Here is a 27,202-nt window from a genome sequence, read left to right on the forward strand (position 1 = left end):
TCTTTGTTGGGAGGTGGAGTGGCACTGGGGGCAGACGACAGAGCAGAGAACCCAGCAGGTGGGCCTGAGCTGAAGTAAAGGGGCACAGAAAGGGACAGAGGAATGACAGCTGTTCAGGACACAGCCCGCCCTGACTTGGGCTCACTGGACTGCTGGATGTGACACCTTGCTTCGTGGGACAAGCCTCTGTAGGGATCGGCAGAAACGGTCACCTTGCTATGCAGTAACGAGGCTTGGCCTTCGAGCCAGCCCCTGGAGAATCCCCTGGCCTTGCACAGCCCTCATTCGTCAGGCTTAGCACTCACAGTCTGAGTGATGGAGGCCCTGACTCGGTCCATGGAGGGTGGGGAATGGAAAGGGCTGCCTTCACACACGCAGAGTATGCAGACGGGCAGCAGCAGAAGGCAGCCTCTCCGGGGTCACTCACCTTTGAAGGTAAGGAAGGGTTTTTCGTGAATGGGTCTGAGGTAAATGGGTCGTTCTTTGTCTGTTTCTTAAAGAAGTCGTCGGGGGCAGAGCCATGGAATGGGTCATTTTCTTTGAAAGGATCCCCTCCGAATGGATCTAGGTGTTTTGGAAAGAAGAAAAAAATGCCCCATGAATAAACATTATGCCTAAGTGAAAGAACCCAAATATAAAAGAACACACAACTGACTGGCACTATTTACATGAGAGTCTAGAAAAGGTAAAAACCGTAGTGGCAGAAAGCAGGTCAGTGGTTGCCAGAGACCTGGGGGGGAAGGGGGTGGGGGAGACCAGGGAACCTTCTGGATAATGGAAATGTTCTCTTTCTCACACAACTATACACATTTGTCAAAACTTATCCAGTTCTGCACTTAAAATGGGTGAGTTCTGTTGTGTGTTAATTATACCTCTCAATAACACTTGATTTCAAAATAAAATGAGTAAATCCATAAGGACAGAAAGCAGGGGCTGGAGAGTGGGACTAGGGAGACTGCTCACGGGGACAGGGTCTCCTTTTGGGGAGATGGAAATGTTCTGGAGCTACACAGAGGTGGTGGCTGCGTAACACAGTGAATGAACTAAACGTCACTGAAATGTGGTTAATCTGTGTTATGTGAATTTGTTAGTTTTGTGTTATGTGAATTTCACCTCAATAGAAAAAGCGAATACAAGGGGAAAAATTAGATAAATGGGCAGCATGATCCCAACACCACGCCCAAGGTGCGTTCATTCTCCTCGAACGTGAGGTGTGGGCCTGGTGACTATAGGAGGGGCAAGCCACCATCACCAGCAGGGAACAAGATGCTAGGCTTTTATGCAGTGCGATGCTGTCCTTCCCAGTCCACTCCCTGGTATGTGTGGGCAGAAGTGCCACCGCATGTGGGTACCAATGGGACACCCTGATGCCACCACAGGTGACACAAGTGGGCACAAGTGTCCAAACAGTGGCCTAGCTATCAGGGGCTTCTTTCCTAGTTCTAATTCTCATCATGCTATGCGACTGGCAAGAAGGGGCACCAGACTGTGAAAGGGAGGGACAATGGAGGTTCCTTCAGAAACTGACCTGGCAAAGGAGGCTGCAAGGTGTTTCCCCATTTCCCTCAACCTGAACTAGGAATGGGAATATTCTGAGAGCCAGTCCACAAAATGTTTCTTTTAACAAAGGCTTAGGCTTTTTTTTTTTTTTTTTTTTTTTTTTACCTGTTGAAGCCGTCTGTTGTTCGGCAAAGGGGTCGCTCTGGAATGGGTCACCTGGATTTAGAGGAGAGAGGACCGTTCAGGTCTATGGTAGACATGACCTTGGCAGAGCAAAGTGGGGAAGCAGGGGCAGCCACTGACTAAGGCAGTTTGTCATGGCGAGGACAGCTAAGATAAAATTAAAAGTATTGTTGGCTGCTCAACACGGGCCTAAATCAAGGAAAGTGTAGGGCAAGGCTGAATTTACTCTCTCTTTCTACACAGTGCTTTACTCTCCTGTCTCACCCCCGTCCCTCCCCGTCACTTCCCAGGGCTCCAAGAACCTGGGACCCCGGAGCTGCCCCATCCTCAGCCGCATGGTACATCTGAGTTTCGGGACTGCCTGACTCATCTCTCAGAACTAAGGTGCTTCCACTCCAAATCTGAAACTGGAAAGGCACTCCCTCTGCCCTCTCCCTGCCCTGGCATTTTTCTCAGAAAAGTACAGATAGCCTTCTTGGAAATACTGTTTTGCTCTGCAAAAACTGAAGAAACTTAGGAAATCTTGTTTCTAGAATTCTTCTTATTCTTGACTCGTGTGTGGATCCGGATGAACTCACCACGTTAAGACCTTAGATGTTTACGTGGGGATCTGCTGTTTACTAGGTGGTTCCATAATCACCACTACGTCTGATTATCTTATCAATCCCGAGAGGTGGATGGGAACTGAAGCATGCAGAGTCTCAGGGCCAAGCAGGCCACCCTTGAACGTGGATGTCTCTTGGTGAGCCTGGAGCTCTTCCCACCCCCTCCCCTCAACACCACAGCTCTTTAGATAACCAGGTGGGGTGAAAAACTCAAGAGGCCCATTAGGCTCAAAGAATTTCTTTCCTCCTAACTGTTCTAGTCACTGGACAACCCTAGGGGGCACAAAACAGCCTTTCAATGATAAAGTGGGTGCCAAATGAGATACCTTTGAAGGGATCGGCTCCTTTAAATGGGTCAGATTTGAAGGGGTCTTCTGCCTGAAAAGGATCCGGATGCAATTCTTGGGTGTTGTTGCTAAATAACAAGGCTTTATTTTTGAAAGGATCGTCCTATAATTTTGTGAAGAGACAGGACAGGAATTTAATTATTTCAGATTTAAAGCAAAGTACAGAATTCTATACCTAACTGGTATATTTTCCCTGTAAATGATGTGATCCTAAAGAGAGTAATTTTTTTAAAAAACCATAGAAGATGGACTTTAGTTAATGATAACATGTCGACAATGGCTCATTAGTTATGATAAATGTACCATACAAGATGTTAATAACAGGAGAAGCTGGGTGTGGGGTACATGGGAACTCTCTGTACCATCTCTGCAACTTTTCTATAAGTCTTCTAAAATTAAAAAGTTTATTTAAAAATCATTGAGTGGAAGCAACCCAAGCGTCTACTGATGGATGAATGAATAAGCAAAATGTGGTATGTACATACAATGGAATACTATTCAGCCTTAAAAAGGAAATTCTGACACATGCAACACAGATGAACCCTGAACACATTATGCTAAGTGAAAGAAGCCAGTCACAAGAAGACAAATATTGTGTAATTCTACTTACATGAAGTCCCTAGAGACATCAAATTCATAGAGACAGAAAGCAGAATAGTGGGTGCCAGGGACTGGGGGAGGGGGGAGGGGGAGTTACTGTTTAATGGGTATGAAAAAGTTCTGGCGCTTAGTGGTACAATGTGAATAAACTTAACACTACTGAACTGTACAATGAAAAATGGTTAAGATGGTAAATTCTACGTTACGTGCCTTTTGCCACAATTAAAACAAAAAAATCGAGTCAGAAAAAAAGTCATGTTTTTGGAAATGTCAGAAAGAAAATGTAATGAGCCACTGACGATTGCAGCCGGAGGCCTTGTCCAAAGGTGTGCCTCCCTCAAACACCTCCTCAGAGTGTGTTACCTACGTGGGCATTTTCAAAAATGCCGTTTCCACACCAAGAAACATGCTGGCTATTTACATCCTGAGAGGAAATGAGTGCTTACGCAGTTAGAACTACTAGAGCATATGCAACACTTTGCATTTTTTTTTTAAAGTGCTTATTTCTAGAAACAAACAAGAATATTTAAATCAGAAGGGAAAAAAACCGGCTTTTGAAGAGCACGTCTTTATAGTGGAAAATGACCTGAAAGGGCTGGGGAGAGGCTTCACAGTACACATAGGGCCGGTGTACTTGGTTCAGAAATACTGAGATATTTTGGTTAATGAAGACACACCCTCAGTGAAAACATGAAGGTTTCACTATGATGTTAAAAAGCACAACATCCTCACTAAATCTGGCAAATGTGTCAGCATCCTCGGGGCTGGCAAACTCAGCCATTATTCCAACTGACCAAAACCAAATGATTAAAGAGCTGGGCTTCCGTGAAAATACAGGGCAATGACGTCAAAGGGGCCAAAGGAAGATTCCTGACGAGGCTCCTACCACCCTGGGCCAGTTGACTTCAGGGAGCAGGACGGATCTCAGAGGCACCAGGCTAACAGGAAGTCCAAGGCTTCGGAAGGACTGACCAACACCCCTGCCCTCTGATGAATACGGAACGATTTTCCTTACCTGAGAAAGATTATCTGGAGCCTCCAACCACAGGGTTTCCCAAGGTGGGGAAAATAAGCCAGTTCTTAGGCAAGTAAGTACCGATGTCTGCAAGAACTGTGTCTGATAGCAGGGCAAGGACTCAGTAAGGACGTCGTACTGCTAACTACTGTGACATGCCCGCGCCAGCAAGCACCCAATGGGGTTCTGAGACACAGATCAACGTGATGGAGAAGTCATAATCTAAGGAAGCCAGGAGGCCGGTGTGGAAGATAAACCTCTCGCACTGCAGCCCGGGGGAAGGAACGTATCTGTTCCAGAAGAACAGAGAGAGATGATGTATGAGGTGGATAAAGTAGTGAGTTAAGAATGACAACTTGGCCTCGGTGTGGAAGCTTCTATTTAGTTTTTAATTAGCACTGATGTACAAATTGGTTGTGTTGTTTTGTTTTTGTTTTTATAATGTTTTCAATTGCCACTTGGAAGACTGACAAATAACAGTGGACAATGGCAGAGAAGAGACTGATCCTGGGGGGTCTGGCCCATCCCCTGAGCGGAAAGTCAAGTCTGCAATCTCTCTCTCAGGAGCAACTGTTTGCCTAAGGCAGCAACCGCTCCCTCCCCTTCAAAGGAGAAGCCTAAGAAGACCCCGGCAGGATTCATGTGGTTAGGGTAACCACAGGTGGTTTGGATTCCATTTCACAGATCCAGAGCAGAAAACTAGATTTCCCCTGGTGCAGAGAGGCCGTAAACTCCACCATCCACTGACCTCCTGCCAACGAGCACGGAGCCGTCTGCCCGCTTGGGAGACGCAAGTGCAGCTGCCAAGCACGGGGTGAACGATCCGACCCGTGGCAGAGGGAGAACACCTCGAACAATGAGTTCTGGTCTTAATTACTGCACTTCTTGGGAAACAGACATGACAACTCTGAAAGGGCATCTAGGTGACATTCTGTGACGTTCCTTCCCTTTAGATGGGGGCTAGGCAGTGGTGTGCTGGTGAACCAGCGCTCTGGGGGAAAAAAAAAAAAGCCCTGATTGTTAGCCTCTGCCAATTCCCATGGTGTAGCTACTCCCACCATGGTTGACGTCTAGTTACCAAAGGTTGAATAACAGCTTACAAAATTCCTATTTAATAATCGGCTCTGGAGAGTCAATAAAACTGGCTCCAGCACTCCAGGGGCTGGATGTGACAGACAAGCCCTTCTTTCATGATGAGTTCTCCGCGAGACTAAAGGCTGGGATGATTTATTACCTTCTCTCTAGTAGACCGGTTGGCCGAGTGCTGACTCCAAGGACAAGAGGCCAGTATTCTCATCAGTGGATGACAGATAAGAAATAAATATGGCTTTAAGAATCCTGCTGTCTTGGACAAAGTAGAATCATGTGAGCCTAACACTAAACTTAGTAACTTTAGTAAAACCGTCCAGACTTAGAAAGTTCTAGACGCACCTCTTTGGTTACACTTGTTCTCAAGAAACTAAACTCCTCACTTTCATCCCCTCAAAGAGAACTAAGAGAGGTCCCTCTCCTCCGGAGCAGTCCTGAAATGTCCAGGAGTAAACAAAAAGCCCTCTTCAAAGTGTTTATTAAGAAATGGAAACAAACCAAAAAGTGCTTTAAAAACTGTATTTGTACAACAAGATAAAAATAGTTTTTCTCTCAAACACTGGTTTTGAGTTTCTACGTAACATACGCGACGTCGACGTTTCAAGATGAACTGACTATCATGTAAACTGTGCCCGCTAATGAGATGAATAAAAATAAAGGTAAAAAAATCTGTGGGGGGCAGGAGAGGGGAGGGACGTCCCATGCTGCTTTCAAACTGCCACTTCACTGTCAACTATTTATCCAAGGAAACCAATCTTATCAAAGCCTGCGAGAGGGTTTAAAAGAGAGCTGTTCCATGAACTAAGACGGAACAGGGCAAGCCAAGAGCCGTGTGAGGGTACCAGTGACAGAGGGAAGAATCAGAGCAGGGCTAAGAAGCTGAAACGCACACTCTGAGACAGACAGCCAAGCAGGAAATTCTGCCTCACTCGGTTCGGGAAGAAGGAACGTTCACAGTCTCTATTTAGACGGTAAAGCTGACGAAGCTGACAACGGGCCCAGGAGCAGATATGGAATTCACTCGTTTACAATTCCCTGAGGAAAGGAATGTGTGAATGGCGGAGGGAGGCAGTGACGGCCAGAGACAGGAGACAGATGAGAACACCAACAGGTCTTCTGCAATCCGGGGGGAGGAGGCGTAAGCTTCCCCATAAATCCCTGGGACTGAGTACTTGGCTACTGAGAAAAGAAACATGTCAAGAAATGCACAGAAAGAGCCGAGTCTCACATGAAGAGAGACAGAGAGGCTGAATTATTACAAGGAGGGGAAGGAATCCATGAGGCAAACAGGGCCAGGAGCAAGAGCCTGGGAGAGAGAGATGGCAGTGCGGGGCGTGCGGTGAAAGGCTTTGGGAGCAGAGCACGACGAAACCACGGAGACCAACAGCATCCCACTGGCTCCCGCAACAGCACAGAGATGCACAAAGACACTCTCGTCAGCCAGAGTAAACTGCAAAACGGCACACGCCAGGGCTCAGGGCTGCTACAGCCAACTCTGGCAGGAACAAAGGACAAAGTAACACTGCTGGATGTCAGCAGCCTGAAGGCCTGCAGAAACCTAAGAGGCCAACGGCCTCTCTCGGGCCTTCACCAGCACCCCCAGGGTCATGAGGTTTGAACCCAAGTGCCAAAGTCTCAAACGTAACCAAGATTTCAGGAGTGAGGCCAATTCATAGGTGATACAGCAACACCCCAGGAGGGCTGTCATTGTTTTTGATCTTTACCTATACGTGTGATTTTCAAGGTGCTCCTTGTAGAAACACAGAAACACACACACACACACACACACACACACTCCTCCAAACTCTCAATTAGTAGGATGCGGGGTTTCACAATGTATGAGAGTTGATCCAATTTTGGTTAAGTTTGGGAAGCCCTCCAAATTTGGGTGATCAGCTCACGGAGATGGAGGTCTTTACAAACTGGTCTTAGAAAGGATTCAGGCCTATCCTTGGCTTTGTCCCAGACACCAGGATGGAGTGTGGCCCCGGACGCCAGGCTGCAGGGCTGGTGGGGACACGCAAAGCAGCAGCGAAAACAAGAAACACCCTGCACTTGAACAGAATCGAGGCTGGCAAGTGCTGGATCAAGCGGGCAGGGCCTTCTCTGATCCCAGTGTGGGGCCGGGACCTTTACATTTACATTTATTCCACCTTTACCATGGCTCCAAAACCGCCCCTCTCTGTCAGGGAGACGCCCTCGCTCAGCTCTGCTAAGTTGGTCAAACTGGCGCCGTGGGCCCCGTCGAGCACCTCGTCATACTGCTCCAGACTCCTCTGGGCTTCCTGGTGGCTTTCGTGCAGCTGGGAAAGCTTGCTTCTTGCCTGTACGATAAAGACATCGTCGGCATCAAGTAGGGTTTAGGAAAAGAGTATTAGGCAACACATTTTTTTCTCCTAACATCCAACCCCGGACGATTCACAATGGTAACTGAATTACCCATCTACGGAGTAGACAATCCCTGTTGCCATGTTTATGAGACGCGAGACCACTTGTAAACCAAGACGAGACCCTTCTGCTGCCCCAGGCGGTCCCTGAGAAACGCAAGTGTTCAGACATTTGGTGACTCGGAAGGAAGTGGAATGGGACAAAATCCAGATGCACAATCTATTCAAAGTGATATTCAGCGGTCACTTTCCTTCGTGGGATTTTATTACCCCATTTGCTCCTCCTTGTTCCTGGAGGAGGCACGTGAGGCCAGGGGAAGGAAGGCAATCTGTGACGTCAGACAGACCCCAGCTTTATCTTAACTGTCTCATATGCACTGGTGATCTAACCTCTCTGTTTCCTCTTCTCCAAGATGGAGCCCTGGAAATGACGGGTAAAACCCCTCTTGCGGTGTCCGGCAGGGTGGGCCTTAATAAGCAGCAGCTATCATTTTTAATATCGTTATCATTATCACTAACATACATTTATGTCTTGGCTCCTACCTATGTTTTATAAACTCCAAAGGCTGGGAGGGAAAAGACATAAGATAACCCTACAGGTATTAATTAACAAAAAAGCACAATATATGGCATTAAATCCCTGAGATTTGAGTTTGTGATCAACTTTTGCCAGTAAACTGGCAAAAAGAGCAAAGCGATCAAGTCAGTCAAAAGAAAGGAAGCACGAACACGCATTTAGATACTGCCAAGGTCTAACAAACATCACCCTCACTCTGTAGGTGGGACACTCGAGGGCGAGCAAGGAGGCCTTTAGCCGTTACATACAGGGGAGCAGGAAAAGAGCTCTCCCTCTGCTGGTGGGCAGCGGCCACAGGCCTCAAGGCCTTCACCCCAGAGCGGGACAGGGAGGGGTACTTGGACAGGGGCCCATGTGGGGCGATGCTCCTGAGAGGATGGGGCCTCCTCGGTGTGCTGGTCTTCGAACTATCAATACATGGGGACAGACGGGTGCTGGAAGGTGTCTTGGACTCTGTCCCTCTTGCTTGTACAAGGACCAAGGTTGGGGAGAGCATGTCCTGAACCCAAGGCTCTCTCCAAATGAGTTAACTTAATGTCCTCACCCAGACCCCACCCGCTCCACAAAAATGATGTGCACTCAGGCGGGGAAGTGGAAGGCCAGTGAGGCAAAGCAGACACCACCAGGCCAAAGTCAACACGATGGTGGAACGCACGCTGCGGGGGTTCTCAGCACTTCACCTTCAGGCTGAATGAAGGCTTCCAAGAAGAAAGGGAGGTGGGTGAGAGCAAAGAAAACAACTACTGCGGCACAGACACCTGGGACCGCTGGTCGCACACCCCTCTGTGACTGCTTTGCTCGTGGCAGCCACCCTGCTTGGCAGGAGACCCCAGAAGCCCCCGGCCACAGCCAGTGGTGGCAGGCCTCGCCCCACCCCCTCGGAGATACCTGGTTGATTTCGTCTTGCGTGGATTTCAGGGACTTGATGATGGTTTCCAGTTGAACTTTCCCAGCCTGAATGCTCTGCTCCAGCTGCGTCTCCTCCTGCTGCAGTCGGTTCAGCTCAGATTTGGCCCGGTTCAGGTCGTCTTCCTGGGACTTGAGGTCGGATTCCTGGGACTGGATCTGAGTCTTCAGTGAGGAAATCTGAAAAGAGATGAAACACGACTTCGAGGAAGAATTCTGGCTCATGTTCTTGAAACAAGCTGACCCAGGGAAGAGGACACCAGCCTGAAAGCCCGACGCCTGGCTTCCTTTACATGGACCCCTCTCCACACCCGGGACAAGCATAGGCAATCTGTCTGTCCCCTGGGGCTGAATGTCCCCACAAGAGGCCTCAGACCAGGATGTAAGGGTTTTACAGTCTGCTGAAGCTGCAGCCTCCCTGGTTTGTAACAAGCAGCTAAGACACCAGGGGAGGGGAGACACGTGCCCACACCGTGCTGTGGGGCATGGGTCAGGGTGGTGTGCACACACGGGTTCATGCTTATACATGTAACATGGTGGATGAGACTGAGGTCAGGCCACAAATGCTTGGACACTTTTCCACATGATACGTTCAACTACTCTATTAAACCAGTAGACATCTCAACCTTGAGCTGAGACGGTCATGGTGAGCTCAGGGAAGTCTGTAAGAAGCCTCCTTCCCCTGCTGGGCTCAGCGGGGAGACGGGGGGATGATGACTTACCATCTGGGTCTCATCCTGGCACTTCTGCCTGACGTCACTCAGCATGTCTCGGAGCTTGGCCTTTTGCTGATCCATTTCGTCCAGGCGGTCTTGGGCGTCCTGTTTCTGAGCTTCCAGCTCTTGCAAACTGCTTGTTTCCCGGTCTAAATCATTTTGCAATTCCTAGGGGAGGGTGGCATGAATTTACTCGAAACTTGTTCACATGGGGCACGTCCAAGCTAACACTGTCTCAGCCTGGGCTGGAGCCCCCAAGATGTCCTACAAAACCGCACACTCCACAGGGAATACCACACACATCTCAGTGTGGTGGCCCCAGCTGAATCTCTCACTAAGTCCCTCAGCAAATACTTACTGATGGCCTAAGAGAGGCCAGGCACCAGGAGTGGGGCTGGGCTCCTGGCAAGAAGAGCTCTCCAGTGACATGTGGTCATCATTGGGGCGGGAAGGGCATCACCCAGACACGAACTGAGACGAACATGGGATAGCATGGGTCAGACTGTCAGTCAGAGTCACGGGGGCATGGGGAGACCATACTGATGCTGCACAGGTGGACAAGAGCTCAAGGAAGCACCACTTCGACGAACCCAAAGGACGAGCAGGTGGTAGCCAGGAAAAGAGCCAGGAATGTGAAGAGTGGACGGGGCCGCAGAGGACCCCAAAGAGAAAGGGGTGCCGTGCTCCAGCTGGATCAAAGGAAAGCGGGCCGAGGGCACCAGAGTCCGTGCCCCAAAGGCCATGCCAAAGACGGCACTGGCTTCTGCAGCAGGAAGCCCCTGCAGACATCTAAAATGGGAGCAGGACATGATGATTCTCAGCTGCTAAAGCTCCTCCACGTGGGCCGTATCTAACGAGACGACCAGTGCGGGTGTCTTCAGACTCGACTGTTAGACCTCTAGGGAAAGGATCCTAGAGGGGGATGGCGCAAGTGAAAACGTGCAATGTTTGTGATGGCAAGATCTGTCAACAATGCAAACTTCCACAGGCGGAGTTGGCTGGACTTGTAGCACAGCCCACCCTGAGGGACACTCCACCTTGTAACAGAGTTATAATGTGAAATGAACGAGGCATGCAGCAGAGCACACATGTGAGGCACTGTGGCATTTGTGCAATCAGGAAGGGGGGAATACGCACAGACGTCTCTCCTGACACACACACACATGACCTTCCTGGAAGGCCTCATGGGAGCTGATGGACTACACCTCTGCGGGTACAGGGGAGGGCAGGAGGCGTCCATTTTCAACCAGGCGAATGTCTTATGGGATGTCTTACCTACCTGTAAGACAGATAACTAAAGCAGGGATGGGATGGGAGGGGAGAGCATGGCCTGTGGGGCTGACAGTGGGGAGGGGACTCAAGCTGGGGCCGAGGGAGAGGTGATGGCAGCCTGGGTGAGGTTGTGGCCATGCGTATCAAAGGAAGGGGCGGACTTGAGGGGACTGTTGGGCGGTCAGGGAGGACAGGAGTGGTGAGGCCAATCCCCAGGGCTGGCCGGGGCTGCTGGTGGCTGACGTCATTTCAGAAGAAAACTCGAAGGAGGTGCAGGGTCTCCCTCTCCCTGCTTTGAGGACAAAAAAATCACGGCTCTCTCTCTCCTCTCTCAACAGCCAAAACACACCTCTGAGCTATTTTGGGGGGCTAGGTTCTCTGCTCCCCAGTCCCCTTGTCCCCGACCTTTAAGAACAGACCTCAAGTCCAACAAGTTTGGGAGAGCTAACAATGAATGTCTGATAGGAAGCTAATGGCAGAGTAGGGAATGTGGGTTTGCCACATCTGAGGGAAGGACAAGTGATGGGGAAGGGGGAGACGAAGGAGGAAGGAGGGTCAGGCCTACCGTAGCCATGGAAAAGCCCACGGGAAGATGACCTGCCAGCTTCTGGTTAGGAAGAGTGCTGGGGTCAAAGTGGGGGAGGTGTCTGAGCAAAGAGAAGACAGAAAAAACCCAGACAACCTACAGACTCAGAGCAATCCCCACTGGAACGCAAGCCAGCTTCTGACAAGCAGATTCCAAAATTTATAAGGCAACGAAAGGGACCCAGAATAGCCAAAACAGTCTACAGCCACACCACGCGGAACGGGCCCGATCTCATCAGGAGAGCCAAAACAAGCTTGAAAAATACAAGGCTGGAGGACTCACACTTGCCGATTTCAAAACTTACTGCAAAGCAACAGTAATCAAGACAGTGTGATACTGGCATAAGGAAAGGCAGAAATCAATGCGATAGAACTGAGAGTTCAGAAATAAATCCACATGTCTACGACCAATGGATTTTTGAAAACGGTGCCAAGACCATTCAGTGGGGGCAAGATTAGTCTCTTCAAGAAATGGTTCTGGGACAATGGGCCCTCCACATGCAAAACAATGAAGTTGGACCCCTACTTCACACATTACGTAAAAATTCACTCAAAATGGATCAAAGACCTAAATGTAACAGCTAAAGCTATAAAACTCTTAGAAGAAAATGTGTGGTAAATCTTTGTGACCTTGGATTTGGCAATGGGTTCTTGGATATGATACCAAAAGCAAAAGCAAAAAAACGGAATAAATAACTGGAAAATTTTAAACCTTTGTGCTTCAGGGAATTCCCTGGTAGTCCAGTGGTTAGGACTCCTCACTTTCATTGCCGAGGGCCCGGGTACAACCATCAAGAAAGTGAAAAGACAACCCAAAGATGGGGACATAATATTTGCAAATCATTTATCTGATAAGGGAATTTATCTAGAAAATATAAAGAACTCTTACAACTCAACTATAAAAAGACAAATAACCCAATTTAAAAATGGGCAAAGGGTCTGAATTAGCTTTCCTCCAGAGAAAATACACAAATGGCCAATAAGTACGTGAAAAGATGCTCATCAACATTAGGGACAGCATCAATGAGATACCCCTCCACACCCACTAGGAAGGCTATAATAAAAAATGGAAAATATCAAGTGTTGGTGAGGATGTGGAGAAAGTGAGAATGAAAAATGGTACAGCCACTTTGGAAAACAGTCTGACAATTCCTCAAAGGGTTAAACATACAGTTACCATGTGACCCACAACTTCACTCTTAAATGTATATATATACACACACACCTAAGAGAAGTGAAATCATATATCCACACAAAAACTTGCACATTAATATTCACAGTGGCATTACTTGCTATAGCTAAAAAGTAGAAAAACACAAACAACCATCAACTAACGAAGCAATGAATAAAACAGCCATACACTGAAGCGTATTCAGTCATAAAAAGGAATGAAGCACTGACACATGCAACAACATGAATGAACCTTGAAAACTACACTGAGTGAAAAGAGGCCAGACTCAAAAGGCCACATAGTATGTGATCCCATTGATATGAAATGTCCCAAACAGAAAAATCCAGAGAAAAGAATGTAGATTAGTGGTTGCCAAGGGCTGGGGAAGGACTGGGGATCGCTAATGGGTAGGGGGTTTCGTTTTGGAGTGATGAAAATGTTCTGCAATTGACTGTGGCGATGGCTGTACAACTCTGTGCATATGCTAAAAACGACTGAATTGTACGCTTTAAATGGATGAATTGTATAGTATGTGAATTACATCTCAGTGAAGCTGTTGTTACAAAAACAAAATGCAACAGTAAACCAGGCAAAGATGCTGCAGGTTCTCACTAAGACAGTAGCCATGGAAATGGAGAGATCCCCAGGGCAGGAGGGGGAAGGGGAGGCCTGAGGGGGCTGAAGCTGAAGCTCCACTGCTTAAAACCAAACATAAACTAACCTGAGGACCAAGGCCTGCTACTCGACGCTGGGCCCTGACCTGCAGCCTGTGCTGGCAGGCATGGCACATGATGTCCTGGCCAAACCCATCTGGGAAAAGGCAGCAGGAACCAAAATCAAACCTGGTTTTCACAGAGGAACTTTAAAATATATATAGTGTTCTGTCCCTGACCAAGGAGCTGCCATCACACGACAGCAGGGGCCTGTCCTCGTTGGAGTACACGTGATGCTCCTGTGGGACAGGGGCTGGCCTGGCTGGAGCTGGGCCCCCTCCAGCTCTGAGGGGCCATTGGGGCCCACACGGACCCCAGCATCTCAAAGGCTGCAGGAGTGCACTGTCAGAGCCCAGTAGCGAGGGTTTCGGGTGGCCTTGCTGAGCCTGCCACAGATCAGAGGGGAAAGCACCTCCAGGCATCACAGCGACCCAACGGCTTTCTTAGAATTGCCCAGGAGCAGGTGCCAGAGACCCGGTGACTGGTTTCCCTGGAGCCAAAGGCCATCACAGCACCCAGATCCCCAGCTTTGGGAATGCAAACCAGAGCTCGTGCAGAGCGACCCAGACACAACGGGAGGGAGAACTGCCCAGGGACCCACGTGGCCAGCCGGGCCAGGGCCAAGGTGAAAGGGAAGATGAGGCCAGCACCACCACAGCAAACAGCTGAAAGGATGGGGGTGAGGTGATACGGGTGACAGGGAACTGTGTCTGAGGGGTCAGTTCTAGGACATGGGTGGAAATCAGAGGGCTGAGGTGAGAATAAAATGATAGGATGAACATACAAACACCCAGAAAAATAGAGTCACTTCACCTGTGGTCATATAAATGATGCAACTCATTTGAGAAAAAAAAACCAAACAAAACCAAAACACGATGATAGAGGCAGGCTGTTCCCTGCCTTCTAATCCAAAACATTCCAGGGGACCATGTAAGGCCCAACCCCTGATGCCAACGTGTACAGAGTGAGAAGCCAGGAAAGAAGAGCCTGGACACTGCACAGCGTGAACCAATGAGAGTCCCAAAGCATCCACCCTACCCCACCTGCAGATGGCAGCTACGACAGAGGACATTTCCCGCAGCCGGCGGGCAGGCACTGCATGCCATCTGTCCACTGGGTATCTCATGGAATCCTAGAGCCCCTTTGCGGACAGGCTCAGGGGAGGGGGAAAGAGGGCCGCCCAGCACCCCATGAGCCTGACTGAGTCAGGTGCTGCTTCCCCTGGCCTGGCTCAGGTCGCTGCCCTAGGAGGTGGCCCAGAAAGAACCAGCCACTCAGGCGGTGCACACGGCGGCCAGATGCTGCTCTTGGCGCTGATCCTCACTGCCAGGTGGGAAGACGGAGGCCGGGAGGCTGAGCCACCCACCCACAGTCCCCTGGCCGAGCCGTGGGGGCTGCAGCGCTGACTGCTCAGCCTCGCTCCTCCTTCCCTGGCTCTGAGCTCAGAGCACTCGAAGCCCCACGCAGAGACTGTCAGGCCCAGCGGCACAGCTCAGCCACGCTCTCAGAGCCCCACAGACAACTCGAGTCTCCTCACGACGGCAGAGCCGTCTCTATTCATTCAGACCTGAGACATCTCGGAATCGATGTCTCTTCAAGGGTGCAGCTCCCACGCACTGACCATTTCGCTTCTGGCACAGCCTCCCTCTGCCCAGACGACGAGTGAGTGCTGAGCACATGCCAGACCCCATGCTCCAGCCCACCGCCCAGGAGAGCAGACCACTCACTACCAACGTCACACGAGGCCTAGAGATGTTAAGTAACTTGCCCAAGGTCACACAGCTGCTAAGGAGAGCCAGGTTTGAGCCCCAGCAGTCAGACCCCCAGTGTCACTGTCACCACCACCCACAAGGAGACTCTCCAAGCAGGACTGTCCTTCAGGCTGAGTAAAAGAAACCAGACACAAAAAGCCGAATGTTGTATGATTCCCTTTATATGAAATGTCCGGAACGGACAAACCCATAGAGACAGAAAGTGGATTCGTGGCTGTCAGGGGCTGGGAGCGGGAATGGGGAGAGACGGCTAATGAGGATGGGGTCCCCTTTTGGGGTGATGGAGATGTTCTGGAACTAGACAGAGGTGGTCGTTAAGCAACACACTGAACATGCTAAACACCACTGAACTGTATACTTTAGAACAGTAGATTTTACGTTATATGAATTGTACATCTCAATTTTTAAAAAATCCACTACTTATGGTATAAGAAACTAAAAAAAAAAATCACTTGGAAGCCCCCAAAAGCTCAAGTTTCCAATGAGTGCATCGGTGCCCCCCCTTTGCCCTGCTCCACCATCACTGCTGGGAACTCCCTGCACTGCGTGTGACACAAGGTTGATTCCTCGAAAACCAGCCAAGTGCTTACCTGTACTTCATTGGTTTTCTGTCTGATTGCCTCTTCCTTTTCTCTAATGTCTTGTTCCAGTGAGTATTTCTCTCTGTGTGTTTAAAAATAGTTCAGGAAAGCACAGATAGAGTGAATGAGTTGACCGTTCCCCCAGTATCCCAACTTCTCAAGACCCAATCCCATCCATCCCACAGAAACCCACCCGGGCTGGCCCCACTCAGTGGGGGGCAGAAGTATAGGAACGCCCCCAGTGACCATCTGCCCTACCTGACCTCCTCCCCTACAAGTGTGGGTCGAACCTGTGGATGCCATGAGGCTTTGCCCCCAACATGGCCGCACAAGCCTTTTAAAGCAGAGAATGTCAAAGCAATGTCCGGGGTGAGAAGGGCTGGATGTGCCCCTGCTGACTTTGAAGATGGAGGGGTCACGAGAGAGCAGGCACCGGGCAGCCTCTCAGAGCAGAATGAGCCCCTGGCCACACAGCACGGAAAGCAGACCCCAGACTCCCAACTTTGAGCAACTCGATTCAGATCCCCACCTACCTGGACAACACCTTGAATTCGACCTTGTGAGGCCCTGAGCAAGAAGCCCAGTTAAGCCCATCTAGACTCCTGGTCTACAGAGCTGTTTTAAGCCATTTGTGCTGTTTTAAGCCATTCCATACACAGCAACAGAAAATGAATACATTCTCTAAATCCTGTTTTAAGCCATTCCATACACAGCAACAGAAAATGAATACATTCTCTAAATCCTACGTACACTCGCTCATGAATGGTGAGCAATAACTGCTCAGAAGACTGAGCACTGAAGACACGAGGACACACGGAGTGAGGCCCTGCCTTCACGGAGCTCACAGGCCAGTGAGAGAGACAGGCAACAAATCAACACACAAAGGCACACAACCTAAGTACCACGAAGGGAAATCCAATGGGATAAGGAAAGGGGGTGTGCAATGTCCTGCATACGATGACCAGGGAAGGACTCTGAGGACATGGCCTATGAAGGGAATATATGATGGAAAAACATTCTAGGCGATGGGAACAGGAAGGCATAGCTCGGCTGGAGGAGCCATGGTGAGGTGTTTGGAGTGATGCAAAGTTGGGTGAGGAGTCCAGAGGGCTGGCAGCAAGATGCGGCAGTGAGGGTCTCTGGGCCCGGCAGCTGCCCCCAGCTACTCCCTCACAGGAGGCTATGGCTGGCCGCTGTGCGCACCAGGGCTTGGTGGGGCCCTGCCTGCCTCCTCAGCTGCAAACAGCTCCCCCGGGGCAGCAACCAGCCTTGCTCTCCTCCTTAGAGACTGACTGTTTGTGCCCCCCACAAATTCATATGTTGAAACCCTAACCCCCCAATGTGATGGTTTTTGGAGGTGGGGCCTTTGGGAGATGCTTAGGTCATGAGGGTGGAGCCTGCAGGAATGGGATTAATGCCCTTACGAGAGACCCGAGACCTCCTTGCCCCTCCACCCTCTGAGAACATGGCGAGAAGACGCTGTCGATGAACCAGGAGATGGGCCCCATCAGACACTGGATCTGTCTGCACCTCTATCTCGACTTCCAGCCTCCACGATGGGGGTAAGTATGGGCCTGTTGTTCAAGCCCCACAGTTTGTGAGAGTTTGTTACAGCAGCCTGAGGGGGCTGCCTCGGCATCAGAAACCTCATGTGGCCAACATACCCTGCCTCCCCTGCTGGGAACCCAGCCCTTGCTCCACAGTATGGCCCCCTCTGGGACATTGGGCCAGACATGGAACCGCGAGTATCTGCATGTTCGTTTCCACAAGTCTAAGAACTACCTAACGATACAACGTGCTCTTTACATCCAACCCATTACGACTGAGTCACGTCAAGGGGACAGGCGTGTTTCGCCACACCGCCAAGCAACAGGCCTGAAGGTCACTCTCAAAGCCACCCAGGCCTGGCTTCCTGCACACTCTTGCTCTGCACACGCTTGCCTCTTGCCTTCACAGGGAAACGCTCCAGGCTGCCAGAGGCTGCACAGCTGTGAAGAGGCAGCCCTGGCCTGACTGGGACACCACTGTCCCTTCCAAGACCCCAACCCTTGCATTACAGGGTCCCCTCCCTCCTCTACCTGCAGTCCTGAGTAACAGGCCTGCCCAGGCTCTGAGACACTGGCCCTCCATCCTCACGGACCCTCTCAGCCTTGTCAGGCTCCACGTGCTGATTTCTGGTTTGGAAATACAGCCCCAGGGAGCAGATGACAGATGGGAGCCATCCTCTGGGCTGAGCATGAAGCAGAGGGTCTGGCTTCAGCAGGTGGCCAAGGCTGAGGCTTTGTGGCCAGCCAGCCAGCCACCTAACCAGTCTCACATGACATCTGACCTGCCTTTGCTTCTCAGGGCTCTGCTCCACTAAGGACACAAACTACACCACCCAAGGGGCATCCAGCTGTGAGTGGGATCCAGCTCGCTCTGGCAAAGTAATGTTTTCATTTTCGGTCAAGAAACAGTCTGTCTCCCGTGGAGGGCTGGGTGCCTTTGGCCCTTCTGCTCGTTGCACCCCCCCCCCAGCCCTCCCCCAGAATTAATTGGTAAGAGGATGGTGTTCTGCAGAAGATCACAGGGGCATACAGGAAGTAGATGTATTCTTTTATGCCAGACTCTGAGAGTACAGACACCCCATCCAAAGCCCTTGTTTACAGGTGGGGAAACCAGGGCAGTGAGCGCTGGGAGTGAAGACAGAAACCTGGACACAAGGCCTGAGACTCAGAGTTGACCTGTTGCTCCTAAGCAGCAGTGTCACTACCTGAGACTCAGTCACTTTATGTGTTCAGAAATTACAAGGCCTTCCTGTGGCGGGGGTGGGTGGGGGGTGGGGGTGGGTGCCCTGCAGGCCACCTAGCAACAATGTGTCTGAGACCCCACAGCTCACACCGGCTCCCACTGAGGATGTCAGTACTTGAGCTCATTAAGTCAATTCAGGAACTCAGGAGAATCTGTGTCCCTTCATTTTTGCTGAACAAACTCATGACGGTCAACTCGCCACATGGTTCACAAGCCTCTGCTACTTCCGATAACAACCTGGGACGTAGATTTGGTTGGAACCTGAAGGGAAGGAGACGCTTTAACATACCTTTGTAACTGGGCGATCTCTTGACTGATATCATCAAGTTCCTTCACACCGGTAAACTCCCCCGATCCAAGAGAACTTGAACTGTCCTGCAACCAAATTCAGACAAAGAATTACAAATTGGCTAGCTGACCTCACCGCACAGCACGGGCTAGTAGGTCTTAGAATAAGGGATAAAATCATCTGTCTCCAGCCCCCAGCCTGGGAACCATCTGGGCAGCCCAGACACACCCCGAGTGGCCCTAGTGAAGGCTGGGCAGGCTGCCAGCGCCACCTGGTGGCGGGCTGAGGGAAGTGGCGCAAACACGATAGGGATGGGCCAGCGGCTACTCACCGGGATGGGAGTGCCTCTCTCTGAAGGTGGGACCATGTCCGGCGAGAGGACTTGAGGGGGGTCGATGCCTTTACTGACCTTCTGCTGAATGAAATACATAGCTAACGCGAATTGGTCTTTGCTTAACTTCCCCGTTTGCCTCGTATCGGCCAGGGCCCTGGGAGAAATGTGGGGATGCTAATTACACATCACAAACACCAGAATTGGTTCCAAGTACATGGAACCCACACTTCTAAAAAATGGACAACAAAAACGATAAAAACAATGGGCCACAGCTGCAGCTCCTTTTCTACTGAACATTCCCTTCCTGGGGAGCAGTCCCAGCCCCCCCACCAGAGCGTCAGGGCAGGAGGGGGCTCTTCTCCCAACTGGAGAACCGCCAAGCCCACCCCCACCACGGGCCGAGGAGCCGGTCCCTTGGGAAGCCCTGTTAGCAGCCAGGAGACATGCAGCTGGCTTCTGATGGTGTGCAGGCAGTGGATGCGATTCACATTCCTGTGCAAATGGAAGCTGGAGCCGAGTGCACACACTCAGACCCTCAGCTGGTTCCTGCAGCCTTGGGTTATCAGAATGGCCTGAGCCGCTGGTCTTCAATGGGGATGACAAGCAGCACCTGGGGTTGTCATCATGAGGGGACGGGGCCTGGAAAGCCAGGCATGGCTACACAGGGGTCAGTCCCTCGCTGCTAAGGTGACCCCGCCCTTGTGGCCTTCTGGTGTCCTGGCACATGGGCAAGGCAGTGTGGAAGCTCTGCCACACCCCTGGTCACCGAGAGCTGGCCGTACGGGAAGGGAAGCCTCACGCAGCCAGGACAAGGCCTCCACATCTGTGAAAAATGTCATCCCTTCACTCTGTCCACTCAACACGCAGTCTCCTTCCCACTGCACGTAGTTACTGAGAGAGTAGTGAAACCATGCCCTGATGCACAGCAAAGAAGAGCCGGGAACGTGTAACAGACTCGGGCCCAAACGCTGTGAGCGAACAGGGCTGGTGGAGACCCCTGTAAATGTCTCTGTTCAAGCCTGATTTTAAAATGTCTTTGTTCTTGTCACAGTTCAAGGGCGGGGTGTGATAATTTCGAACTGCAACTATTTCTCCTGATTCTGCTGGCAAGGGCCAGTCCTGCTTCACACCCAGCCCACGGCAGCTCTCGGGCTGCGGTCCCATCTCGCTGGCCCGTCCCTGCTCCCCGGTCTCTGAAGGAGCGGGGGCCCGCAGGCCCACGTGCAGGGGTACTCTGTCCGCGTCCACCCAGGGCAGCATGACTGTGCTTATTCTGACACCACGCTGAGTGGCACGGTGCCCGGCACTGCGGGGGACACGCCTACGTCCTCGTTTCGTCCCTTCAATCCTTCGTGGCTTGTTATCTCCACTTTGGATGTGCTCCCACACCTGGCCACCTGCAAACAAACCCAGCCTGTCCTTTCACTGTCCCAGTGGTTACTCTAGAGCTCACTCTTTCGTCCTTGCCTTTTTCTCCCTGTATGCAATGCCTTCTGCGTGTTTTCTTTTTAATCCAAGCGTATTTGTGATTTCGTTGTGTCATTTACGTATTGTCATGTCACTTACAGGTTGAGATACATGTTATAAATTACTCTATGTTATGATCAGGGTATAATTTGAATTCCATGCACGTGCATTTCAGCGTGATAAAGGGGGCACTGGATCTGAAGGGCCTGATAGAGACTGCCCCTGACTCGTCACAAGGGGCCAGGCTTCCCACAGTCTTTTGCTAACTGACTAGGTGTCGTGTGCTTCTTCAGAAGGGACAGCCCGTTTTCTCCAGTAGGGCCTCACCTTGTAACGTGCCTATCTCTGAATTACTGTTAAGGATGGTTATTTCCCCAAGTCACAGTGAATTTCACAGCTCTATTTGGAGGGGTTCACCCCTCCAGAATTACATGGAAATTCTCTTCTTACAACTCCCAAGTGAAGCCCTCTAAAGTGGGAGGGCTTTCTCCACTGAGAAAGCTAGGAAGCGACTTTCACCACTGGCTAGTTACAAAAGGAGCCATCCCAGTGCCATGAAGATCGCTCCGCCGGCCCTGGACGAAAGTGGGGGTGAAGACGGCTCCTCGACCAGCCCTGAGGTACAGACCAGTCTCACCCTCTCCCACCAGCCGTGTCACTGACCTTCACGGGGAAGGGCCTCTAGGAGAGATGGCCACAGCCCTGATGCCCAGGGTGGCCCTGCCGGAGCCTCTGGGGCCCTTACTGCACCCTTCCACCAGAAGGGGGTGGGGCCAAGCATCTGCACCCTCACTGGCTGGGCTGAAGGCTGCAAAACCACTAGCAAGAACTTGCCCCAGAGCTCTCTGGAGGGACAAAACAGGAGACCTTCCTGCTGGAGGAGGGTGAACTGACATGCACGGAATACAGGGTAGAGGTCTTTACACTCAGCCCTGACTACCGCTCCCTCCTGTCCTGCTCACCCGCTCCGGCCCTTCACACAGCACAAGTCTCACTCAACGTGTGAGCCACCCACAGCCGTTACTTTCACACAGCGAGACCCCCTGTACTTAGGAAGAGACGTCCACCTATCTGCTCTTACCATATGTGTGCTAGAAGGTTCTGGGTGAGGCCCGAGTGCATGAAGATCTCCTTCACCTCCTGGCCGCTCACATAGCCGTCCAGGTCTAGGTCAGTCTTCAGAAATATCTCGTCAAATCGCATCTTGTCCGCCACTGGCACCACCCAGTTTACTGTTGGCTGAAAAGGTTTTTCAGAAGTTAATCCTCAAGCTTTTTATCACCTGCAAATATACACTATTGAAGTGCTTTCATGCTCATTTTAGCAGGAAACCCTCCACGAGCCAAGAGGGCAGACAGGATCCCTGTTCTTAAGAGCGGAAATTGAGGCTCAGAGAGGTTAATGCTGACTCGGTCAGTCTTACCCAGTGGCCAGTCTGTACCTCTTTCCACCCCATCACAGTGCCCTGAAATCTTTGTACTGAGAGGGATGTAAAGACGCAGCAGGTCCTTCTACCAATAGCCCTTCCATCCCCGCTGCCTGGGACACGAAGGAAAGCCTTCCACGATGGAAAGTGATCCCCTTCCAGGAGGGGACTTCAAGTGTACCAGAGAGGACCCTCCTGACCACTCATTTTGGAAGGACTGTCTCCCGAGAACCGGCCCAGCACCGATGCCAGCGTTCCTGGCCTTCTGTCCTCCACCTGCAGACCTTCTTTGCAGCGGCAGGGGCATTCTCAACGCCCACAGTTCCAGGATTCTGTACTCCATCCTTCTTTGACCCTGACCCCACTCCCTGCGACACAGCAGACCCCCTGTGAGGTGTCAGTACACACAAGGCACTGACAGGCACTGAGTGAGGCTGATGTGAAAACTGCACCTGCATGACAGGCGGGCACTCAGGGCCCTGTGGTGCTGGTGGGGGAGCCCGGGCCTCTGAGGAGCACGCCCCCCACCTGTGAGCGCCCCACATCCACGAGGACCCTGCTATGGCAGACGAAGCTGAGAGCCCAGCGAGCTGCTTTGATTTCAGTGCATTGGGGCTCGGCCACCTCGTGCACCTGTGACCTCTTACACCACCTGCTCCAGTTCTACTTAAGAAAAGCAAATGCCAGGGTCCGCCAGGGCCAGAGCACCTCCAACTCAGAGGCATCCAGGCCCCTCGGGTACTTGGTGGCAGGCCTCTTCAATTGCTTATTCTGGGTGTGTCACCTCTGACCTTTGGGGCTCCCATCACAGCACGTTTCACAGCGTCTCTGCCCCTTTTTGTAGAGATGTTTCCTTTCATCTGCTTTTCTGACCAGGTCTCTCTTATCATCTAAATCAGTGGGATCCTGATGTGAGCACCAGGGATCCAGAAAGTAATTTTGGGAAGAAAGGGACAACACATTACCCAGGGTTTGGGGTAGGGAGTAGAATGATTTAGGACAGCAAGGATTTATCAAAAAAAAAAAAAATCATCAGAATTTATGGACCAGATTCAAATTGCAAAGGCTCAGGCAGAGAGAACTGAGATAGCGTTTTACCTGCTGCATTACAGGAATTTTCTAAGCCACCTCAGGTCTGTCATTGAACAGTTCAGAGGAGACGTAAAGATGCACATAAAGGAGCTTTAATGAAGAGGCTTGCTGTCTTTAAGTCAAGAGCCTGGAACGAGCTCATACGCTGACACTGAGATGCCCACAGAAGAAGGAGCAATGGTCAGACAAGCTGAGCTGAGGCGGGATTGGTTTCTGGGTCCCATGGGCCCCAACAGATCACGCCTCTGGGATGATGAGGGTCCAGACATTCGTTGCGCAAACACAATGAACTTGCTGCCTCATTTCTGGGGGTCTCAGGGTATGTCAGCAGCAAGAATCCGATGCCTACTTAGCTAAAAATCCAACACTGAACAACCTCCCCCTTGGAGCTGGGTCTCCTGGAAAGGGCTGGGTTTAAGGTCAGCTTAGCAGCTGTAGGCCTCCAGTCAATGGCAACAGACCCTGGTGGCTGGAAGGGGCTTCCCCTCACATATGGCCACGAGAGCTGGACTGGGCGGCCCTCTGGGGGCCCCAGGTAGGGTGTTGTTGCCCTGGGGATGAGGAAAGTGGGGGAGGGGAAAGCATGGAACTTGTGGGTCCACAGAAATGCCCGTTCTCATGTCTGCAATTCCACCAGCTGCCCCTCTTCCACGGGGACAAAGACACCCCCACCTGTGACCCCCAAGAGTGGCCACTAGTACAACTGGTCTAGTCAGGGGGGTCAGCAGCATGCTCCTGGGATCTGGGGAGAGCTGCCAGATCACCAGGGGGTGGCATTATGAGGCTGGCTGGCCTGCACCCAACAACAACTTCAGCCCTGCCTGCTTCCTTGTCAGTAAAACATACTCCATCTAGCCTAACCTACGGTACTTAAGAGCTTTCGGCAAGAATTCTGCAGACTCAAGGTGTTGGGTCTTGAAACACAGCAGCTCATGTAGGTCTAAGTAGCTGGCCTCAGCCCCGCTTCTCCGACTCCATCTCACCATCCCCTGGCTAACCCTGCCTCAGCCTTTTTCCGGTTTCAAGGACACACGGAGCTTTTCCACTTGAGAGCCTTGCCATGCACTAGTCCTCAGATGGCTTATCATTCAGGTGTTAGCTCAGATGTCACCGCGGCAGCGGTAGCCTGCCAGCTGGCCCCACCCACGGGAGCACGCCCCCCTCCTCACCCCGACACTTCCAGGCCAGGCCCTGCTCTGCTTTCTCATGACTGGTGGACCTTCCTTAGTTTACCAATTTGCTTATCGTCTGTCTCCCCACAGAGGGCAGGGGCCCATCGCACAGTCACTGCAGCACCCCCAGGAAGTGCCGGGCACGGCTGGTGAGCTGGCAAAGGTGCCCAGGCTGGGCCATCTGAGGCTGGGCTCCTTCACAGAGAGCCGCATACAACTCACCAACCAGAGGCCACGCCTCTCCAACTGGCCAGAGTGGTGAGGGGAGTTGTGTTAGCCCCTATGACCAAGCCTCATCGACCCTCTCTGATCTCTTTTTTTTACTCTAGGATGTGATAAGCTCCTTGAAAATGAGCCTTGCAAGTCGAATATTTAACTTTTAAAATTATGTCACTATCAAGAGAAATCAGTCTCATTACGCCTTTCTTGTTTTCATTTTTATCATATTCCAAACTTGCATGGGGTGCTGGCTGGCCTTCTTGTCACAACTCATTGCTTTGGCTTTGAAACCACAAATGAGGTAGAAAGTAAAGCATGATTCCACATGTAACTCACGTCCTTGCACGTTTTAGACAATCTCCAAGGTACCCTTTTACAAAGAGCCCATTATGATGCTGCCTTTCCAAGAACAAGAAACGTCTTTTTTGACATATAAGATACTGTCACATGGAGAGCTGGAGCCCCCTCCTGTCTTCCTAACACGAGATGGATACCTCCCTTAATTACCTCATTACTCAACATATTTTTAATGAGCATCAGAGTACCAGAGATTCTTCTAGATGCTGAGATTATAACCAAGAACGAACTCTGCTCTCATGAAGCTAATGGCGGGGGTTTGGGGGGGAACTGGACACATGATACATAATTAACCACATAACAGGCCAGCTGTGGGAAATCTAGAAGAGAGCAGGTAGAGGGTGGCTGGTCCAGGGTGTGGTCACACCAGGCTCCCCAGATGAGGTGCCCCGTGAGCAGAGGCTCACGACGCCAGGTGCCTCAGTATGCAATCTGGGGACACGCCCTCCCAGCAGAGGGTCTGCCCGAGGCAGGAGGGGCAGAGGGGTGAGTAGTGCTGGGGAAAGGCGGTATTTATGTGTAAGTGAATGAGAAACTTAATTCTGAATCCCTGTTGCTATGGTCTGAATGTTTGTGTCCCCCCCCGCCCCCCCCCCCACTCAATTCATACGCTGGAAGTCCTAAGCCCCATTGTGATGGCATTAGGAAGTGGGGCCTTTGGGAGGTGATTAGGTCGTGAGGACAGAGCCCTCACGAATGGGATTAGTGCCCTTAAAAAAGGGACCCCAGAGAGCTTCCATGGCCCTTCCGCCATGTGAGGACCCAGCAAGAGGACGGCCACCTGTGAACCAGGAATTGCCCCACCAAACACCGAATCTGTCGGCACCTCGATCTTGGATTTCCAGCTTCCAGAACTGTGAGAAATAAATATCAGCTGTTTAGAAGCCACCCAGTCTACAGCATTGTCACAGCAGCCAGAGAGGACTACGACACCTATTGTAAAGATTTAATTTAATCACACACTTTACCCTTCTTGGGTCACGAACTACGTGCTGCTGAGAAACATCTTGCTGGCACTCTACACAGCAGTGCAAACAGCTGCTCGGAGACGTGGCCACGCATGCAGAGGGCACCGTACCTGTGTTTGCTTGATACTGTGCTTGGGAGACAGGCTTCCAGTGCTGTTCAGGCTGCTGACGCTGCCGTGGGAAGGCGTGGAGCGGAGGCTGTCTTTCGGCGGGGGGCTGGCAGGCAGGACAGGCACAGCTCCCGGGAACACCGTCTTCTTCCTCTTGGACGGTGGGATGAGGGATGGGGGCAGGGCGGAGGGCACAGGCTCCTTCTCGAGGGCTCGGTACACCAAGTGCATGGCCTGTGAGCACAAAAGAGAACGGCGTTCAGGTGGCAAGGCCCAGGGCCAGGGTGGGCAGAGGGCAGCTCTTTCAGGGGCTGCAGTGATGTGATGAAGACTGCTCTTTTTGAGGTTGCTTCCAAATGGAACACAGTAAAAATAAACCTTTCTGACGAGCTACACTGCCAATGCATAATTTTCTAAGACGTATGTTTAATCACGAGAGACTGAAATGAGTACAAAAGGAATACAATCATGCCAGACTCCACACATGTCCCTTCACCACATAGCAAGGCCACTGTCTCCAGGTCTGACGACTTTCAAAGTAATGGAACGTGGAAGTCTACAGACTCACCATGATAGTACACCTTAAACCTATATAGTGCTGTCTGTCAATTACATCTCAAGAAAACTGGAAGGGGAAAAAAAGGCACACCATGAGAGCTGCATGTACCTCAAGATATTCAGGAGACACAAAACTACCCAAAAGGGCGTGTGTGCTGAGGATGGACAGGTGGCTCTCCTGCTCGAGGTAGGCAGGGGAAAATAAACTTTGTCTAAAACAAGGATTGAAAAGTCTATTTTAAAAAGTAACAAAACAAAACCAAAATGACAACCTCCCCCCCCCACTTCAAACTAGTCTTTAAGTTGCTACCAACAGATCATTAACACAGGTAAAAATTTACAGTCACTTAAAAACTGTACTAAATGCCAAACTCAGCTAGTGATGAAAAGAAACACAAAAT

General features: G+C 51.0%; 1 protein-coding gene across 37 annotated transcripts in view; it reads right to left on the reverse strand.

Moving 5' to 3' along the window:
- EPS15L1 (epidermal growth factor receptor pathway substrate 15 like 1) overlaps positions 1–27,202 on the reverse strand; it is a 101,286-nt gene that overhangs the window by 33,400 nt on the left and 40,684 nt on the right. For 33 of the 37 annotated variants that reach the window (XR_004525988.2, XR_012331037.1, XR_004525989.2 and 30 more), the window contains 11 exons: positions 26,244–26,477; positions 21,981–22,138; positions 19,430–19,586; positions 19,099–19,184; positions 16,029–16,101; positions 9,932–10,093; positions 9,192–9,389; positions 7,499–7,663; positions 2,615–2,738; positions 1,666–1,716; positions 428–564 (listed from right to left, as the gene is read on the reverse strand). Coding sequence is in view for 32 of the 37 variants with exons in the window: in XM_033853819.2 (XP_033709710.1) it covers positions 428–564; positions 1,666–1,716; positions 2,615–2,738; positions 7,499–7,663; positions 9,192–9,389; positions 9,932–10,093; positions 16,029–16,101; positions 19,099–19,184; positions 19,430–19,586; positions 21,981–22,138; positions 26,244–26,477 (1,545 nt within the window). In the remaining 5 variants the exon portion in view is untranslated. Of the gene's footprint in view, positions 1–427; positions 565–1,665; positions 1,717–2,612; positions 2,739–7,481; positions 7,664–9,191; positions 9,390–9,931; positions 10,094–16,028; positions 16,102–19,098; positions 19,185–19,429; positions 19,587–21,980; positions 22,139–26,243; positions 26,478–27,202 lie in introns of those variants that run through there. The other 4 variants (XM_073802995.1, XM_033853816.2, XM_073802990.1 and 1 more) reach the window with 4 other exon arrangements.

This window comes from Tursiops truncatus, chromosome 3 (genome assembly GCF_011762595.2).
Source record: "Tursiops truncatus isolate mTurTru1 chromosome 3, mTurTru1.mat.Y, whole genome shotgun sequence".
Taxonomy (NCBI): Eukaryota; Metazoa; Chordata; class Mammalia; order Artiodactyla; family Delphinidae; genus Tursiops; species Tursiops truncatus.